Source organism: Panthera pardus, unplaced genomic scaffold, assembly GCF_024362965.1.
Source record: "Panthera pardus isolate Hobbes unplaced genomic scaffold, ASM2436296v1 HiC_scaffold_12, whole genome shotgun sequence".
NCBI classification, from domain to species: domain Eukaryota; kingdom Metazoa; phylum Chordata; class Mammalia; order Carnivora; family Felidae; genus Panthera; species Panthera pardus.
In genome coordinates, this window is record NW_026526677.1 from 39381474 (window position 1) to 39403306 (window position 21833).

At 34.4% G+C, this 21833-nt stretch overlaps 1 protein-coding gene across 1 annotated transcript in view; it reads right to left on the reverse strand.

The window, feature by feature from the left end:
- Positions 1-21833, reverse strand: part of PRMT3 (protein arginine methyltransferase 3) — a 139240-nt gene that overhangs the window by 77855 nt on the left and 39552 nt on the right. The window contains exon 10 of the mRNA XM_019456533.2: positions 12741-12840. Within this exon, the coding sequence (XP_019312078.2) occupies positions 12741-12840 (100 nt within the window). The remainder of the gene's footprint in view (positions 1-12740; positions 12841-21833) is intronic.

The following is a 21833-nucleotide window of genomic DNA, read 5'->3' on the forward strand; positions in this document are numbered from 1 at the left end:
CTTGTTAGGGGACTGGCTACAGACTGGAAAAAATATTTGCAAACCACATATCGAATAAAAAACTCACAAAAAAGAACTATCAAACTTGGCGGTAAATCAACAATCCAATTAGAAAATGAGCAAAAAACACAAATAGATATTTTACTGAATAAAAGATGCAGAAGGCAAATATGTATATGACAAGATGTTTAACATCATTAGCCATTAGGGAAATGCAAATTAATTTTTTTTTAACGTTTATTTATTTTTGAGACAGAGAGAGACAGAGCATGAACGGGGGAGGGGCAGAGAGAGAGGGAGACACAGAACCGGAAGCAGGCTCCAGGCTCTGAGCCATCGGCCCAGAGCCCGACGCGGGGCTCGAACTCATGGAACGTGAGATCGTGACCTGAGCTGAAGTCAGACGCTTAACTGACTGAGCCACCCAGGCGCCCCCGGGAAATGCAAATTAAAATCACATGACATATCAATACACACCTATCAGAATGGCTTCAACAAAAAACAGTGACAATATACAATGTTGGCAAGAATGTAGATGGATGTTGCCACTGGAACAGTCATATTGGTGGTAAGAATATAAAATGGTACAGCCCCTCTAGAAAACAGTTTAGCAGTTTCTTATGGAATTAAATATGCAATTACCATATGACTAGCTATTGTACTCTTGAGCATATATATGAGAGAAATGAAAACGTATGTTTACACAAAATTATATACACAAATGTTCATACAGCTTTATTTGTAATAGCCCCAAACTGGATATTCTTCAAAAGTTAAGTGGTTAAAATACTATGGTATATCCATACCATGGAATACTACTCAGAAACTAGGGAGACTATTGATATGTACAATACTTTGGATGAATCTCCAGGGAATTAAGCTAAGTGAAAAAAGCCAATCCAAAAAGGTCACATCCTATATGATTCCATTTCATTCTTGAAATGACAAAACTATAGAAATTGAGAACAGATTGGTGGTTGCTAGAGGTCAAGGCTGGGGACGGGAAGAGGGAAGTGTGTATGGCCATAAAAAGATAACAGGAGGGTTCCTTGTACCAATGAAACTGTTCTGTATCTAAATGGTACCAAAATCAATATTCTGGTTGTGCTGCTTCACCATAGTTAAGATGTTATCATTGAGAGAAACTGGGTAAATAGTACAAGGCATCTCTCTGTATTATTTCTTACCACTGCATGTGATAACCTACAATTATCTCAAAATAAAAAGTTTAATCAAAAAGATTTATGAAACAAATTAATCAAATTCAACATGTATACAGAACTCAGATCCTGATTCAAACAAATCAAAAGTAAAAATATATATAAAATTCATGCAACAATCAGGGAAATGTGAACAGACTGAATATTAAGAATATTTTTAAGGGGCGCCTGGGTGGCTCAGTTAGTTAGGCATCCAACTTCAGCTCAGGTCATGATCTCATGCTTTGTGGGTTCGAGCCCTGCATCGGGCTCTGTGCTGACAGCTCAGAGCCTGGAGCTTGCTTTGGATTCTGTGTCTCCCTCTCTCTCTGTCCCTCCCCCACTCACACTCTGTTTCCGTCTCTCAAAAATAAATAAATGTTAAAAAAAATTTTAAAGAATATTTTTATAATATGGAATTGTGGCTACATTGGTAATTTTGTTAGGTTCAGTAATATAATGAATAAAGGCATAATAAGCACACACTTTTATAAGTACTTATCAGTTAAAGATAGCAAAAAAATATATAATAGCGCAAAGATAAATAAAACAAAAATTACAAACACTGATAATTGTTGAGGCAGGGTGATAGGTACAATTGTTCACTGAAACATTCATTCTAAATTTTTCACATTGGAAAATATCCCTAATAAAGTGTTTTTAAAAATCAAAAACAGTAAGTAACAGTGGTCTGCATATGTTTATGTCCCAGGTACAAAGCAAAAACAAATACAAATCATTTGGGGTAAAACCCAAGCATCAAAGAATTTTTCACAGATAAAATAAAAGCCTTAGGTCAATATATAGCAGAATATCAAACAGTACTAAACACTCAAATAAACAAGTTCTAAGCACCATGAATAAAGGCTAGTAGAAACAACAATCAGCAAAAGCAGATGTGCAAACTCTCTGCTACTGTTTATGATTCATGAGATTAAAAGTGGCTTGAAGATCATAACAAGCAAGCAAAATTTTAAAAGACCCTAAGACAAGTGAAAAAAAAAGATTAACTGAAATTTTGAAAACTCAATAGATGAGTTTAACTGATAATTAGAAAGAGTTTCAGAAAAAATTAGTGAATTGGTAGACTGAACTGAAGAAGTTATCTGGAATGCAACCCCAAAAGTCAAAACAATAGAAAATGCAAAGTCGTGTGAGAGGTATAGAAGATAGAGAAGTCTAATAAATGTGTGATAGCAATTCTAGAAAGATTTATTAAATAAGATACAAAAACTCAAATGATAAAAGAATTCTGACAACACATTAAATGTTAAGAATGTCTATTCATCAAATCACATCAAAAAAATAGTGCAATGACAAGCCACATGCTGCTAACAAACAAGTGACAGACAATTATCAAGACAAGCTAGGTTACCCTACATTCACAAACAATATCCAAATTATCACTTAAAACAAAAAAAGATTTATTTCTTACATCACAGGCTGACAAGAGTCATTGCTTATTATAATTACCCAGGAGTCAGGCTGACAGAAGGTTCATATTAATAAATGCTTCCACAATCACTGATATATAGAAAGGGGATGTGGCAAATTGTGTACTGGCTGTTAAACATTCTGTGTGTATACGACTTTCACTGTCCAAAGTAATTCACAGGGCCACATCTAACTTCAAAGGAGATAGAGTAAAATTCTAATATGTGCCCAGAAACCAGGAGAGGCAGAAGACAGAAGAGCTCTAACAAATTGGCAACTAGAATAAATAAAGAACTCTTTCAAAAAATAATAAAAAGATAAAAAGCCCCAAGAGGAAGACAGGCAAAAGAAATTGGCTGAAAATGCCAAAATGAGCCATGCACACATTGTTCTTAAACATTATTAAGTATTTGAATTATGTACTCCCTCTGAAATTCTTACATAAAATTGTACTCCAGAATTTCCCTCTGAATACAAAATGAAATGGAAAAAACTAGCAATTGAAATAGTCAAAGTATTTATTATTTTTTATCTTGGGAACATGCCTGTAATGCATTAGTTGTATCTTCATGGATATATACAAGAGGAGATCTCTGTCTCTGCAATCTCTTAGCAATTGCCTGTGATGTGCATCACATTCTCGCTTAATGCTTATTTAATAAGAAAAGTGTGTTCATTCTCTTCTAAAACACAGTAGTCACATAGAACTGAACAAGGGAAGAGGAAATAACACCAAAACTAATATCCATAAGAAAAAAAATACAAAATGTTTGTTCTTCAGGGCTTATTGGTTCTGTAACAAGGGTTCCTTAGAGCACTTAGTCAACTTATGTGGAGGGCAAAAGTGCCAATGCCTTTGTTTTTCTAATGGTAAATTATCTCTCAAATATGATAGTACTGGTGTGTTTCTTCTTTAATAATAGCATGAAGAATAATAATTCAAGAAAAAAGTAATAGTTAGAACTGTTTTTAGAAATCACTTGAATGTGGGATTCAGCTAAATCAGTACTTACAAATACTGGCCTTGGGGCGCCTGGGTGGTTCAGTCAGTTGAGCTTCTGACTTGATTTCGGCTCAAGTAATGATCCCAGGATCGGGAGATAGAGCTCCGCACCTCAGGCTCTGCACTGAGCATTAAGCCTGCTTAGGATTCTTTCTCTCTCTCTCCCTCTGCCTCTCTCCCCCATTCACACTCACACTTTCTCTCAAATAAATAAAATGAAAAAAAGTATATATATAAAAAAGAAATATTGGCTTCAAATGCCAAATATTAGAAAAAGAAAAGCTGAAAATCAATGATCTAAGCTTCCACTTTAAAAAATTTTTTTAAATGTTTTTATTTATTTTTGAGAGAGAGTGAGAGAGTGAGAGCATGGGCAAGTGGAGGAGGGGCAGAGAGAGGGAGAGAGAGAAACAGAATCCGAAGCAGGCTCCAGGCTCGGAGCCGTCAGTACAGAGCCCAACGTGGGGCTCAAACTCATGAACGACAAGATCATAACCTGAGCCGAAGTTGTATGCTTAACTGACTGAGCCAACCACACGCCCTTAAGCTTCCATTTCAAGAAGCTAGAAAAAGAGCGGCAAATCAAACTTTAAGAGAAAATAAGGAAATAATAAAGATTGAAGTGGAAATCAGTACAAAAGAAAACAAATGTTGATAAAGAAAAATCAACAAAGCCACAATTTGGGTTCTTTGAAAAGAGCAGTAAGGGACAAACCCTTAGCAAAACTGATCAAGACAAATTACATGTTATTTCCTAATAACAGGGAATAGATTAAGCCTTGGGTTTGTCTCTGGTCATGGTACTTTTATTGGACAGTAGCACATATTAATAAAAGTAAGTAAGTAATAAAAGTCTTCCTGAAGACTGAATTCCAGGAAAGGTCAGCTAGCCTCACATTCACTCAACTTCAAGTTACTTTAAATTGGGTACTCCCAAATAAATATTCTAGTATTAAAAAAGGATAGAGGGAAGAGAATGGAAAATGGAGCAGACCAAATCAATGTATCACCACTACTGAAAAATTTACTCGAAGTAAGTAATCTACCAAGAACAGGTCAGAAAAACCATTCATAAGAACAGATCAACATTTACTGTAACTAACTCCTACCCTAAAATTCTCACTTAAATAAACAATGACTTCATAGTCCTGCCATCTAAATTTTGCCAATTTGGAGACTCTATTATAGATAGTATAACATGTGAAAGATCTATACTCAAAGAAAACCAAAGAGGACAATTATCTTCATCAAGCCCTTTTGAATCAGTTTCAAAAAGAACTGTAAGTCATGGTTTCTTAAACTTGTCCCTTGAAGTATCTCTAAAGGCAAAGGAGAATGAACTGAAATTCCCTAGGAAGGACTTACTAAAATCAGCACAGCAAGGGCTCAAGTAGCTATGAAGGCTAATAGTTTATCATAAAATTTTGTGAGAATTTTATATTCCACTCCAAAAATATATAAATAATGCTTTTTCCTCCCAAATCTTCATACCATATCTAACCTGTTACTGCTCAAACACATGATTGGCAGCTATCTAAATCCAGATGCAAGTACAGGAACAAGTTTTCTTTACTACAAATTGGTAGCATTTATAGGATTACTCAAGTCTTGTGAATCAAATTATTTGTTCATGGATAATTTTTAAATAGAGCCACTTCATATTAATCATCATAATTACAACTGCCAACTCAGTTACATAGGAAAATCTGTGTTTACATTAAATGCCCAAATATCTGAAAATGCATATTGTAAATTTTAGGAGCTTTCTTTCATCATGAGGTAGAAGTAAACAGTATTACTGACAAATTCATAAATTGATACATAATTTCAGAGTTTGAGATCAAAACTAACAAACAGTTCATGTTCTCAGACTAGCTTGAGAAATTTTCATAAGGGCAACTGACTCATATTCCTGAATAACTTATCCTCTTTATCTTCATAATCAGGGTAATTTACTTAATGAACAAAAAGATTTACTAAAAAAGCAATTCGTAACAGGCCATAATAGAAGCACCTAAAATGGAATATGGCAAAGGGAATTATATAGGGCCAAAAAAGCAAATAAATACAATCAAATCAATCACACATGATGCGCTGAATCTCTTGGCAAAGACAATCTCCAGAAATTTGATGAAAATAATACAAAACACCTAAAATAAAATTTCCCTATAACACATAATTGTTTCAATAGAGACGACTTTGCTTAAAGCACTAAATATTTTTACTTAGATTTGGTATCAAGCATAGGAAAAAAAGAGCATATATTTGAATAATGTACGTTACTAAACTTTTTTATGTACCTGCAACTATAAAATAGCCTGAGTTCCACTTTAAGGATTTCTCAAAGGGTTACATGCTCTCTACAGATACCAACGTCCTACTATTATAAAATAGTCCCCTTGCGAGAGTATGAAATAAAATGGCTGCAGAGTGCGATCTGAATTCTAATTTAAACAAATAGTACTATTCAATAAAGGAGAGGCTGGGGAGTAGTTAAGAGCTCAGATAAGTGTAAATATTATAAAACTGAAATAATTATACATAAGGGACATATTCTTAATTACATTTTTATTCTCTTAGTTTTCATTTTATTCTCAATGCAGATGTCAGCATATCTATGAAAAAAAATCTGATAAACCACAACTTTCCTTTCATTGTTCAAGAACTGTAACTGTCTCCCTGTTAATACTTATAGTACTAAAAAAAATATTACTGTAAAATGTGCATTTTATACTTTTCCTTAAAATATTACATATTGTCAGTATTGCCTAGAAATTGTATACTAGGACAAACAGAATTTTGCATGAAACATACATATAATTTTAATTAACATTAAGAAAATACTAAAAGTATCCCAAGCCCTAATAATCCACATCTATCAGTTTATTTTCATACTTCTTTGCACTAATTATAGGCAGGGTCAAGGAGTAAATGCTAGCCACGAAAACAGAGGGTCATGTGCTTTAACAAAGGGCTCATAAACCAAGGGGAAAGCACTAAAGAATGTTCTTCAGCCACGTCCCTGTCATATGCTACCTCCCTGCCTTCATGTGCTGTACAGAAAATTATAAATAAGATCATATCTGTGGCCAGTGAATTTCTATGTGGGAAAGTTCTCTCATGTACATTCTGTCATCATTCACTAATGCAATGCCCTGTGATAAAATCTGGCCATACCAAATAAATCCTGGCTTCCCATCTTGAGAGAATGGAAAAAGGTACATGAACAATTAATTACAATACCTGTTTGAAAACCGGAAAATAGAAGCTTAAAATGAAGTATAAAAGAGAGAGAAAAGAGATTTTATATGTGATCAAAGAACAAATCAGAAAGCCTCATGGGGGTGGTGTCTGAGATGAGTCTTAAAAGAACTACTAAGAGTCTGCCAGACAGGGAAGATACAACACATTAAGAAAAATAAGACAATTTGCTAACACGTATTTTGTTCTCACTAATCATCATTATCTTCCATTAAGGGACAAACTGTTTCTGCTAGAAATACACTAACAAAAACACGATAATAGAAATAGGGGCTCAGTCAGTTGAGCATCTGACTTTGGCTCAGGTCATGATCTCACAGTTCATGGGTTTGAGCCCCACATTGCACTTTGCACTGCCCGCGTGAAGAATGCTTCAGGTTATCTGTCTCATTCTCTCTCTGCGCCTCCCCTCTCATGCACTCTGTCTCTCAAAAATAAATGAACATTTAAAAACAAGAAAGAGAAATAAAAGACATTAAAACAACAATAATCTCTGTCATCAAAAGAACATTTTGAAGAGTCCATTTTATGTAACTTTGTCATTTATTTTTGTTTTTTTAAATTTGGTGATATTTTTATTATTCATTTTTATTTTTATTAATTTTTTTTAAGTACCACAAATCCTGCAGTGAAAAGGTATCTTTTTCTCTAATGGAACAATAAAGGAACAAAAAAATGCAAGAAAAAAATGTTTAAGTGGTATAGAGTTAGGGAAGAAGTATATTTCTTATCTTGATCCACTGAACATTTGAAATTATTTTAGAAAAAAATTTTTTAACATTTATTTATTTTTGAGAGACAGAGAACGAGCAGGGGAAGGGCAGAGAGAGAGACAGGGAGACACAGAATCTGAAGCAGGCTCCAGGTTCTGAGCTGTCAGCACAGAGCCTGACATGGGGGCTCTAACCCACTTACCAAGAGATCAGGACCTGAGCTGAAGCTGGATGCTTTATCAATGGAGCCACCCAGGCACCCCCAAAAAACATTTTAAGTAAGTAAACAATACATACTAAATTTGTAAAATTTAGTTAGCTTAAAGTTTTCAGAGTAATATATGTAAAAGAAGAAAAATATAAGAGTTTTTAAAAATTCTTAAATTTGGGTCATAAGCATATTTCTTGCCAAAAGAAGAAAGGTAAAAGTGCACCTGTATAAGTGAAAATTTGTGTTATTAAAAACAGATCAGGAAAGGCCACCTATCCTCATGGCAGTTGGCTGAAATAGCATGGCTTCACTGTCAGACTAAAGTCAACAAAAACACCTCAACATCCACCAGTTTAAAATATGACCTGTGACAGGCTTCATGGTCACTTTAAGATTGTTGATAAGCCAAATCACAGCCATGTTTTCTAAATGATATCCTGAAACGCTATTCATCAACTATAAAGAGTATTAAATATGAATAAAAGATATCCCATCACATGGGTGTAGGTTTGGGAATGCATATCACACAGATACACTCATGCTGGTGAAGGGAGGGAAGTTAACTCTTTAAATTTCAAGGACAAATGCAAGAAGGAGAAATTTTAGGTAGCTTCTGTGAAAAGCAGGCCTAGATAGAAACATTACAAGGGACTTCAGACAATTTGAATGTATGTCATGAATGATCATGACAATGAAATATAAAGTTCACCTAATGTGTAATTCTGCTGATAATCCTGATGACAGAAAAAAACAAAGGTGCAAACAAGAATCATCATAGGCAACAGTACCATATGATGTGAGGATCTTATCTATGTATTCCTAAGGAGGTCATAATAAAAACATAGATGGAAAACAGCAACACCAAATGAGTCAATCTGGCTTAACTGGTTTGTAGCACAGAATTGGGGACGTTTACTTTGAATAGTTTTTTTTTTTTTTTTTTTAAGTTTATTTTTGAGAGACAGAGAGACAGAGAGCAAGCATGTGGGGGTAGGGCAGAGAGAGAGGGAAAGTGATGATCCAAAGCGGGCTCCGTGCTGACAGCAGAGAGCTGATGTGGGGGTCGAGCTCACCAACAGTGAGATCGTGACCTGAGCTGAAGTCAGACGCTTAACTGAGTGAGCCATCCAGGCACCCCACTTTGAACAGTTTTATTAGGCAGTCAGAAATAAGATGTCACAATGAATGGCTCTATAGGTACAGTAAACCATGAAAAATGAAAAGAGATACTCATAAGAATAAATATTAACATTTTGTGGAGATTAAACTGATTTAAATGATATTTACTTAATATCAGTTATTTAACTAATAATTTTATCAAATAGAAATCCCATTCAATAAAAATGAAAATGTAAAATTCAAGGGAAGCCTAAATCTGGAAATTCATAAACATAAGAGGCAAGTGATAGTTTACTAAATAATACGCCAACAGCAATGACCTGGCTTTTAAAATTACATTCTTAACTAAGAACATCTTCCAAAATAAAGGCAAAGTTCATGAATAGCTGTAGACAAAAAGCATATCTAGATTAACGTGGAATACTTAGTGGACCACAGGAGAAGAGAACAGATGGACATCTCTGCAATACAGGATGCCTACGGTGCCATACTGCATTACAAGTCCATTAAACATCTGTGCCCAACTATGTAGGGTATATTCCTTTTTTGTCCATCCTTGTTGAAAATACTTTTAAAAATGGACAAAAAAATGTAAGCTGTGGCTCAAAATTGTGTTTTTTTCTAGATTTTTGCATCCTTACCACTATATGTAAGAAAAAAAATCAAAGACAGGGTTCTATGCAGTATATTTTAATTTTAAAATGCTGGTTCATGAAAATGTGGCTTTAAAATGCATTTAAAACAGTCAGCCATTTACCATTTGCCCCTCATTTCAGCCCAAGTAGGAATATGTGAAAAATGTTGGATATTTTAGAAAGCATACCCGCTCCTTGTTTCATTACATACTTGGAATTTTCCAGCTACTCAACTCAGAAATCCTATTAGAAGTACCCAAGTTAGGAGGGAGTTTACAGGATTTAGAAGGTACTATAAATGATATTGCCAATCCACAAAGTTGTCTCAAAACTTTCCAGCACAAGCCTACTTAAAAAGCTTAATGCAAATCTCACTAGAGAAATAAGGCCGTCCAAAGTTGATTGCCTTAGAATGACTGCCGTAAATTAGTGTCTAATGCTCCACCCAATGCAATTAACACAATCTGCTAGACTTCAGTTCCACTGATGCTTAAAAGGAGGGTAGACAGTACGATAATGCAAACTCAAGTTACACCGTTGTGAAGAGGAATAAGGAAAGTTCTTACTTAATTAACATTTCCTGAATACACTGATTTACTTCCCTGAGTGAAGGGCTTCTGAAAGCAAGTGGTCCCAAACAACTGGCTTACATTTTAGGTTCTATTGACTGACTATTACTTGTGTTACAAACACAAAGAGATTACACCTGACCAATCTTCCAAAATGAAAGGTACCCTTTACATCAATTAGAGTCTAGGAGAGCAGAAACCACAGGCTATGAAAATAGAGAAAAATTAACGCAGGAAGTTGGTTACACAAAGTCATCAAGAAGGAAGTGAGACAACTGGACATCAATGACACCAGGAAATAACTAACACTCCTAGGCTAGAGAGATGGAAGGAAAAAGCAGTGCTGCAAGAGTCCAGGGTGAGTCATACAGTGGACACTGGGATTATGACATACCTGTCCAGTGGGAATTGAAGTCACAAGAGAAATAGCTTCTGTCAGCAATATAACTAGAGGCGAACAGAAGCAGAGAAATGCCCTGGCTTCTCCCTTTCTGAAATCTTCCATGTTTCCCAAACACTGTGGAAGATAGCTGTCCCTGAAGCCTAGAAACTGCGGCCTGCAGTGTTAGTCCTCATTCAGTACAGAAGCAAGCAAGAGAAGAGTGTAAAATGCATCTGAGGGCAAACAAGTCCAAGACCAGTATACCTTTTCAAGAAAATTCATATTGTAAATGTGACAATCTTATAAGTTCACTCAGTCAAGCCAATTTTTTGTTATTATGCCAACAGGCTCTAAGATTTTAACTGAATATTAATATTTCTAGATCATCTTTTCAGATTTTAAAATGAAAATCCCTAGAATATCAGTATCTATAACTAAAATTCTGCTAGGTAGGGCAAGAATTATTCAAATAGTTATAGCCAGATATATAAAAAATGTTCAACTGAGGGGACAAGAATTTTAGTAAAGTCTGTCTTTTAGTTTGCTTATAGCCTAATTTAGAATAATTTAAGAGATGCATTTTCTAAGAAAAATAAAACGGTCCTTGGAAAAATAAGGATGTCAGCCAACATTTAGTATACAGTATTTTAAATTATTGCTGTGTAACTGTCTCTAATGTGCTTTCTCCAAAGAACCTTTTTGTTACCCTTAAAGAGATGCTGGGTTTTTATTTATGTTTTAAAATATTTTTGTATTCTATACCTTGAGGTTTAATTTATTTGAGAGAGAGAGAGAAAGAGAAGAGAAAGCAAGCACGAGTGGGGAAGGGGCAGAGGGAGAGGATCTTAAGTAGGCTCCACATTCAGTGCAGAGCACCTTCAAGGGCTTGATCAAGATGTGAGCAGAAATCAAGAGTTGGACACAACCCACTGAGCCATCCAAGCCCTAGCACACCTTGGATTTTTAATTATATGAACTAAATCCATACCTTTTTATTCGATTCATTAAAAAAAATCAGTGTTGATACAAATCCTTTACTATAAGACACTATGATTAAGAATTATTAAAAGCCGGGGCGTCTAGGTGGCTCAGTCGGTTAAGTGTCCGACTTTGGCTCAGGTCATGATCTCATGATTCGTGAGTTCGAGCCCTGTGTCGAGCCCAGCTCGGTGCTGACAGCTTGGAGCCTGAAGACCGCTTCCAGATTCTGTGTCTCCCTCTCTCTCTGCCCCTCCTCTGCTCATGCTCTGTCTCTGTCTCTCAAAAATAAATAAATGTTAAAAAAAAAAAAAAGAATTATTAAAAGCCAATGCTAGGATAAAAAAATTAATATACTTTTTCATGTACAAAAGAGTAACTACCAACAACAGTGACCATCACTGACTCGAGTGAAATTTACTAATACATTAAATCTGCACATTTCAAAAGCTCCCCGAAATTCCTGCTAAAATATTGCTATAATTGTTACTGTTTATTCAAAATTTATACATAATTATAAATCAAAATGAATTCTTTTCAAAATTTTTAGATAAATTGATTTAGTGAAAATATATGTATCATATAATTTTTAAGTCTTAAAACCTCTCCAAATGGTTAGGAAATCTTTATCTATAAATACTAACTTGTCTTCATCAAATTGGCATATCAACAAGTCAAATCACCTGTTAAATACCATGAGTTTCACTTTATATACCTTTAAAAATAAACATTCTGTGCTTAACTTACAATTTCAAAAGCAAATTCTAAAGCTATATGACGTATCTTGATATTATTATCTTAATAATGCTAATAAGTTCTATTTTTTGTGATAAAGAACACTGATTACATGACCAGACATAAGAAAGCACATTCAGTATGACAGCAATAGTGGCAACATCTTGTTAATTTTGATGAAACAGCACAAGTTATTACTAGTCCTCAGAGGCTTTTTAGCAAACATATCACGTCTTTACAAATTTAGAAAGTAGAAAAACAATAATTCTTTATAATGATTTTACAAGTAAAGAAGCTAATTTTCTCTTTTTAAAAAGATTATGAATGGTCAGTAAACAAGTGCCGTATCAGAATAAACTACCATAAAAAGATTGTAGCTGTTTTTAAAATAATCCCACCACTCTGCCAGTTGTCAAACAGAATTTAATGCAGAAAAACTACTTCCTCCCTGTTTTCTTTTTTTTAAAACCAATAAAAGTAGTTTTTTCTGCAAACGCTTACCATCCACTCAGATATAATAACATCCACTTTTTCTACAGGAAGGCAAACTTCTTCAATCTTTCCTTTAATTAGTATAACAGTATCTTCAAGTTTATTTAGTCTGAAAATTATCACAATGAATTAAATTAGTACATTAAACAGATTCAGAAAACTAGTCAAATTACATAATTTCTTGGCAACTATTCGTATTCAAACTTTGTTTCATATTCAAAGTTTGGTTATTCCCTGGGCATTAGAATTACTTTTGATCACTACATGAATGTCCAAGAATGTTTCTGATTAATATGGCAATACTCTGAACAAATATTTAAAACTATAGCCTGAAAGGAAATTTGAATTTTATCAAGAAGACATGTCAATAAAATTACTGTGTTTTTTTTAAGGGAGGGGAGGAGAGAGACGTATAAACCAGACGACAAAAGTATATTTTAAAGGCAAGTAGTGTGTCACAGTGCAGAAAGAACTAGGAGCCAAAAGCTCTTTCTCTGAACTCCAGATCCTCTAGTAATTGTCAGCTAAGTGGTCTTCACCAATTTTAGTATATGTGCTGCCGAAGCAAGCACTAGGCAATCTTCACCAAATTCTATCATAATCTCCCTAAGCCTGTGTGCTCACGTGTAAAAGAGGATGATACTTGCTCTACTTCATAGCCTATTAGGAGAATCAAGGATTTGTGAAAGCAGCACATACATCCTCAGCACATATTTTCTCAAAATATATGCTGCATAAAACCTGAATATCTACTACAATCTTAAATTATTTAACCTTGTCGAGTGATATTCATTAGGTATTTTTATATGTTCGATCTAAGACTAGCATATATTTTTCATCCTCCTTTTGCAATTTGAAATAAACAACAGAGTTAAGGAGATTATTTTAAAAAGCTAAAAGCAAACTACAAAGTTGTTATCTAGTTAAATAAATAAGCTCTCAATCCTCAGAGGATGTACATCTCAATTACAAAGGATTTTTTCTGCTAACAAAGGATAGGGTCTTTCCTCAAACTCATTGACATATTTACATAAAATTAAATGCATTCATTCTAAGGGTAAATTTTGTTGAATTTTAAAACATAGATACTTGAACGATCACTATCATCAATATATAGAACATTTCTATCTCCTCAAAAATATTCATTAGCACCCCCTTCCCAGAAAATCATCCTGAAGAAGCAACCACTGATTTTCTTTCTTTCACTACATATTAGATTTGTGTTTTGTAGAGTCTCATATAAATGGAATCATAGCAAATGTACCTTTCTGTGTCTGGTTTCTTTCAATAAACATACTTCTTAGATTCATGCATACTTTTGTGTATACCAGTAGTTCATTCTTTATTGTTGCTAAGTAGTATTCCACTGCATGGATAAAACAATTTTGTTTATCCACACGTGGATGGAACTCTGGATTATTTCCAGCTTTGGGCTATAATGAATAATGCTACCACAAACATTGGGTACAAGTAAAATTGTTCCGTCAAATGAAAGTGTCTATGTAGCTTTTAAAGAAACTGTCAATCTGTTTTACAAAGTACATATAAATTTTTAAATTCCGCCAGCAATATATATGTACATTCTTACTGTGTCACATCCTTGTCAGCACTTAGTATTATTAAGCTTTTAGATTTTATCTGTGTGATGAGATCTCATGGTTACCAACTGCATTTTTCTAATGACCAAGCATTTTTTTCATGTGCTTATTGGTCATATTCCCACATCACCTGTTGTTCCAATTTTTTGCCCATTTAAAAAATTGGATCTGCTGTATTCTTATTATTGAATTTTAAGAGTTCTTGACATATTCTAGATAAAAACTCTGTGAGATACATTCATAGTGAATAATTTCTACCATACTGTGGCTTTTTCATTTTTTAAAAAAATTTTATGTTTTATTTTTGAGAGAGAGAGAGAGAGTGCGTGTGAGCGGGGGAGGGGCAGAGAGCGAGAGAGGAGTCACAGGATCCGAAACAGGCTCCAGGCTCTGTGCTGTTAGCACACAGCCCAATGGAGGCTCAAACTCATGAACTGGGAGATCATGACCTGAGCCGAAGTTGGCGCTTAACTGACTGAGCCACCCAGACGCCCCAGGCTTTTTTCATTTTTTAATGGCATATTTTGAAGAGCTGGTTTTGGATTTTGATGATGACCAATTAACCATTTTTTTTTTTTTCTTTTGTGGTTCATTTTTGCCTTCACCAAATCTTTTCACCTGTATTTTCTTTTAACATTTTTGTTTCCATTTGAGTTAATTTTTCCATATGCTATCATTTTCATTTTTTCCCCATATCAATACCTATTGATATGGTGTTGGAAATCTCCCACAAGGGATAGTTTCAACTTTCTTGAAGAAAAAGTATCACTAACCCATAGGATTATTTTGGTATCCTTGTCAAAAATCAATTAACCATATATGTGTAGGTTTATTTCTGGACTTTCAATTCCACCCCACCATTTAGATAAGCATCCTTATGCCAATACAACACTTTCTTGATTACTATAGCTTTTCATTAAGTAATAAAATCTGACAGTGTACATCTTTCAACTTTATTCTTCCTTAAGAAAATTCTTTTGGCTATTCTGGGTCATTTGTGCTTCTATATAAATTTTAGCATCAGCTCTTGGTAATGTAATGTACTTTTCAGTGTTGATATCTTAGACATACTTTGTTAAATTTATTCCTACATGTTTGATGATTTTGGTTGTATTCTAAACAGTGTATATTTTTTAAGTTTCAATTTCTAGTTGTTTGTGGCTACTAATAAAAAGAAGTATAATTAATTTTCATGTTTTGACCTTAAATCCCATGACTGCGATAAAGGTTTTAGTTTTAGCAGTTTTAATGGCTATTTTATAGATGTCTTTAAAAAATATATATTTTACTCATTTCTTTTTATAGTTAACACAGTATTGTATTAGTTTCAGGTGTGCAATATAGTGATTTATTTTATAGATTTCTTAGGACTTTACATGTACATGATCATGTCATCTGGAAGTAATGACAGTTTTACTTCCTTCACATCTTTTATTTCCCTTTCTTGGTTTATCGCACTTATTAGATTCCCTAAGACAACAGTGAATAGAAGTGGTGGGAGTGGACATCCCTTGTTTTGCTTCCAATTATAGGGGGAAAACACTCATTAACTATTATTAAATATGACACTACTTATCTTTACCAGGTGAGAAAGCTCCCTTCTTTCCTAGTTTGCTGAGTTTTCCTTATGAATGATTTTCAAATTCTGACAAATAGTTTTTCTGCATCTATTAAGATGATTCTCTAGTTTTCTTTTCTTTTCTGTTAATATGATAAATTATACTAATTTTCAAATATTATGCCTATCTTGCCTTTCTAGGATTAACTTCACTTGGTCATAGCTTATTATCCTATTTATATATTACTAGATTCCATTTGCTAATTTTTTTATTTAAAATATTTCCACCTCCTAGACTTACCATGCTGATTATTTTGTAACGTATATAAATGTCTAATGTGATTATTTTATAATGTATATAAATCACTAAGTTGTCCACCTGAAACTAATGTAATATTGTATATTAGCTTTTTCAATTAAAAAATGTTTCCATCTATGTTCATACTGGTCTGTGGTTTACTTTTCTTGGAAACTCTGTTCAGCTTTAGTATCACTGTGATGCCAGCCTTATAAAATATGTTGCAAAAGATTCTGTCCACTTCTAACAGTTTAGTATTACTTCTTCATTAAATGTTATGTTTGTTATTTGGGACTGGAGTTTAATTTGTGGGAAGGATTATAACTACCAACTCATTTTCTTTACTAGATCTAGAGATATTCAGAATTTCTAGTTTTTCTTTAATCAATTTTGATAACTTTCATTTTTCAGACAATTTCTCCATTTTAAACTGTCATATTTATTGGCATAAAGGTGTTCATAATATTCCTCTATTATTCTTTTTATCTATAGGATCTGTAGAGATTTCCCCTTCAATCCTAATATTGGTAATTTGTATCTTCCCTTTTCTTGTTAATTCTAGTTAAAAGTTTATCAATTCTTTTTTAAATTAACTTTGTATTCATTTCATTAATTTTCTCTATTGTTTTGTACTGCACTGATTTCTGTTCTTTACCTTTTTTCTCAGGTACATTTAACTTTTCTTTTTCTCTACCATATCTTTTCAAAAATTTTAAAAGTTTTTTTTTTATTTTAGAGAGAGAGAGACAGGGAGAGCACAAGAGTGTGCATGAGCAGGGGAAAAAGGCAGAGGAAGAGAAAATCTTAAGCAGACTCCATGCTCAGTGCAGACCCTGACACAGGGCTTGATCCCATAATCCTGGGATCATGACCTACGCTGAAATCAAGAGTCAGACACTCAACCGAGCCACCCAGGTGCTCCTCTACCATATCTTAAGATGGAAGCTTGGGTCATGGATTTTATTTATTTATATATTTTTAATGTTTATTATTTTTGAGAGAGAGAGAGAGAGAAGCAGGGAAGCGACAGAGAGAGAGGGAGACACAGAATCGGAAGCAGGCTCCAGGCTCTGAGCGGTCAGCACAGAGCCCCACGTGGGGCTCGAACTCACAGACCACTAGATCATGACCTGACCTGAAGTCGGCCAGTTAACAAACAGAGCCACCCAAGCAATGGGTCATGGATTTTAAATGTTTGTTTGTTTGTTTCCCAACATAAGCATTTAAAACCATAAGAGACTCTTAAAAACTGAGAATAAACTGAGGGTTGATGGGGGGTGGGAGGGAGAGGAAAGTCAGTGATGGGCACTGAGGAGGGCACCTGTTGGGATGAGCACCGGGTGTTGTATGGAAACCAATTTGATAGTAAATTTCATATTAAAAAAAAACTTTAGATTTCCTTCTGAGTATGGCATTAGCTGTTTACCACAAATTTTGATACACTGTGCTTTTAGTTCAGTTCAAAATATTTTCTAAAATCTTTCCCTTGTTACTTCTTCTTTCAACCATGGGTTACTCAGAAGTATGTTATTTGCTGAATATTTTGGAATATACCAGATATCTTTGTTATGGATTTATAATTTAATTTCAGTAAGCTCAGAAGCTCTGTAAGGTTTAAATATTTTTCAACTTACTGAGACTTCTTTTATTGTCCTACAAGTAATCTATCTTGATGAATATTCTATGTACACTTAAAAAGTGCTATTTTTGGATAAAGTGTTATATAAATGTCAATTAGGTCTTCCATACTGCTATTAATTTTGTATCTAACTTGTTTTACCAATTATTGACAGAAAAGTATTGATATCTCCTAGCATGATTATAAACTTGTCTATTTCCCCTTTAATTTGTTTTTGCTTCCTGTATTCTAAAGACTTTATTAGATGATTATAGGTTTAGTATTATTATATATTCTTGATTATTTGATTCCTTTATAATTATGAAATATCCTTCTTTATTCCTGATAATGTTTCCTTTGTATGATATTTATATATTCACTTCAACTTTTTAAATGATTTTGTGTTTTCGTAACATATCTTTCTCCATTCTTTTACTTTCAGCCTATGGTATTTTTATATTTAGACTGGATTTTTTTGAAGACAAAAAACAGATGGGTCTTACTTTTTATCTGGTCTAATGATCTCCTTTAACTGGATTTTTAGAACAAGGATTGGAAAATTATGGCCTTTTTCTCTAGCCTATGACCATTTTTGTGCAGTCTGAGGGCTTAAGCACTGTAAAGAAAGAGGAAGCATCAGCAGCACAAGTGACAAAGACCACAGATGTCCCACAAAGTTTAAAATATTTACTATTTGGCCATTTACAGAAAAAGCAAGCCAACACTTGCTTTAGAACACTACAGAGGGGCGCCTGGGTGGCTCAGTCAGTTAAGTGTCTGACTCTTGATTTCGGCTTGGGTCATGATCTTGTGGTCTCATGAGTTTGAGCCCCACATAGGCTCTGCACTGACAGCATGGAGCCTGCTTGAGATTCTCCCTTTTTCACTCCCCCTCCCCCACTGGCTCTCTCCCTCCCTCTCTCAAAATAAATAAACTTCAAGAAAAAAAAACACTACAGAAGCATAGCTGGACAAAGAATAATGAGAACATCTAGAATAGAATTAAATGAGGTTGCAGAAAGAGAAGAAATAAAAGGAACAGAAAAATATTTGAAGAGATAAAGGATGAGAATTTTCCAGAACTGATAAAAAGAATGAAGCCACAGGCAAATCCAAAGAATCTCCAAAAGACTATTTTTTTTAGATCCATATATTACATAATGTACAACTCCAAAAAAATCAAACAAAGAAAAAGCCTTCAACAAAGACAGATTACTTCCAATAAAATAACAATTACTGTGACAGGTGACTTCTTAATAACCAAAGCAGAAGCCAGAAGGCAATGAAATGATATTACCAAAGAGCAAAGGTGGGCAAACTTTTTATTAAACTGCCAAATAATAAATATTTTAGACTTGCAGACCATATGGTTTCTGCTGCAACTATTCAAATGCTATTGCTGGATGAGAACAGCCATAGACAATATGTAAACAAAAGGGTATGGCTGTGTCCTAACTTTATTTACAAAACAAATGGCTGGTCCATGGCTAAAGTTTATTGACTTCCATATTAGTGCATTATCACCACCAACCTAAGGTCTCCATGCAGAGAAAAACACCTCCAAGACAGAGCAAAATACATTTTCGAATGAAATAACATCATTGTTGTTTGGCTATGGCCATAAATGCACAATGAAAAAAATGTTAAAGAATTAGTTCAGGAAGAAGGAAAATGATCCAAGATAGTGAAATATGAAGGAATAAGAAAAGAGGACGGACATATATGGGTGAGTGAATACAAAGGATCAGACTGTGAAATCTAACTCACATGAACCCACAGATTTTATCCAAGGTCAAGCTTTACAAACAATTTTAAAAATAGGGGCAATTAAATGGTCCAGAGTAATTAGGGAGAAGTCTGGGACATTAAAGATAAAGGCGGCTGCTTAGGTCTTTCCTTCTCTGTGTCAGGCATGTACTCTGTCACCCAGAGTAGACATGGTCTTTAAGTAAGAGGCTCCTCTCCATGTACCAGATCGCTCCCTACTTGTGAATCTCTTGATTGCCAATGTCTTTGAAATTATTAATGAAGCTTAATACTGGGTAACATCCCTGGGTAATCAGGTTTGTGGGAGTCTGACTGGAAAATCTGTTAGCTCAGGGTGATGTTATTAGGAGGACTCTCATACAGATCCATGAATCACAAAGGCTTAGGGTACTTTTTAAAGCCAGAAAAAGGAGGAGACTAAAAAAAAAACAAAAAAAAAAAACCAGGAGGATATAGTCCTGGGATGGTTACCTAGACCTCTTTGGTCTGAAATGGGAAAACTTAAGACTCTGACAAACTGGCCACTAGCCTGACAGGGATCAGTAGGCAGAGGGGAAGATAGTGAAAACTTCTATTGTCTAGCTGTTACTAGCATGTTTGATAAATGCCAATCCTTTTAGGGAGGAGATAATGGCAAGAGAAAAAAATATAAGAACAGTTTTTCCTCTCACTGGAAGGCCTTCTTGTGCTTATATGGCTACTCTGGGGAGATGAAATATCCACTAAGAAAGTAATGAACTTAAGGCTATAAGTTATCCCAAAGATACTATAGGTAGGCGGAGGTCAAGGTCAGAGAACGCCTGAGTGCTGAGAGTATTCTGTGAAAGAAATAGCGTATTTCTTGTCTGGTATTTCACAAACACATACCAGAAAAGCCTGGTGAATCATTATTGGCATGGACAATCAGAAGGATGCATCACTTATTTTACATACAACAGAGTATAATTACTTGGGTTGATGATAGATCCATCCCTATGTGGCAACGAACAGGTGCTACAACAGGCAACAAATAAACTGGGTGAAAACTGGTCTACAACTGTGCTTACCTCCAAGAGGGTAACTGCTCTGCCCTCTTCCCAATGCACAGATAGTCCTCTAGAGCAGAAGGAAAACTGTGAGTGCAAATAAACTTAGACTGGCTTTGCAAAAACAATATAATTGAATGCTATTGACAGAGATGATGATAGATGTGGGACTCAGTGACTCTTCATTCTTGACCATTTTATGTAACCTTGATATGTAATCAAGAGGGAGTATGTGATTACCTTATTTAATTACCAAGAATGGGATTGCCTGATGTTCTTGACATACACAAAAGAAAGGGAGCATCAGTAAGAGAAAAAAAAGATGGAAGAAACAAACACCAGCTCACTGAGAAAAGTAGTTTAAATGGCTTTTGAAAAACAGTGGAGGAATTAGATGAGGTCTTCATTGAGGAGTTATTAACAAACTTTGTACAGGATGGTTCAAATCATGGTAGGGTTGTTAGGGTCTTTACAGGCTTATTCTTAGCAGAAATTATTCCAGAAAATGTTATAATGTTACAGATACAGAATGTTACAGAAATGTAAGGCAATGAGATAGTGACCAAGGTCAGAAGGTAGACTGGGGAAGAAGTTAAAACAGCTGACTCATGACTCATGCACAGTGTTTACTGGGGGATATTCATCCCCTGGGTGAATTTTCCATTAAAAGTGACTTAATGTCCTTGCATTGTCTGGGAGTCTAGAAATATTAACAATATACTTTGATATATTTTAATTTTTAATGTCTAAGTATTTTATGTTCCTTATAAAATGGATTTTTATGTATTAATTGTGTATTCAGCACCTTGATAATTTTATTATTGGAATTATTTATAGTTTATTTCTGAAGTTCATATTTGCAAACATATTGTTAATGAGTAAGGATAGTTTTCTCTCTTCATTTCCAATTCTTATAGCTTTCTTTTTATTGCCTTGCTGTACTGGGATCTTCTTTACAGTATTAAATTGAAGAGGTGATGGCAGTTATCTCTGGCCTGTTCCTGAACTTAAAGCAAATGCTTTCAAAGCTTCATCAAGATATTGGCTGTAGATTTCTTTTTGTTTGTTTGTGTGTTTTGAGATACTATATATCATGTTAGAACATTCATTTTTAGCTCTAGTTTCCTAAGAATTTTAATACATTGATGTACTGAGTGGACATGGAATCTTATCAAACCTTTTTTTCTGTATCTGTTGAGATGATCTCAATAGATTGTTCTGGTTGATTTTCTTGTACT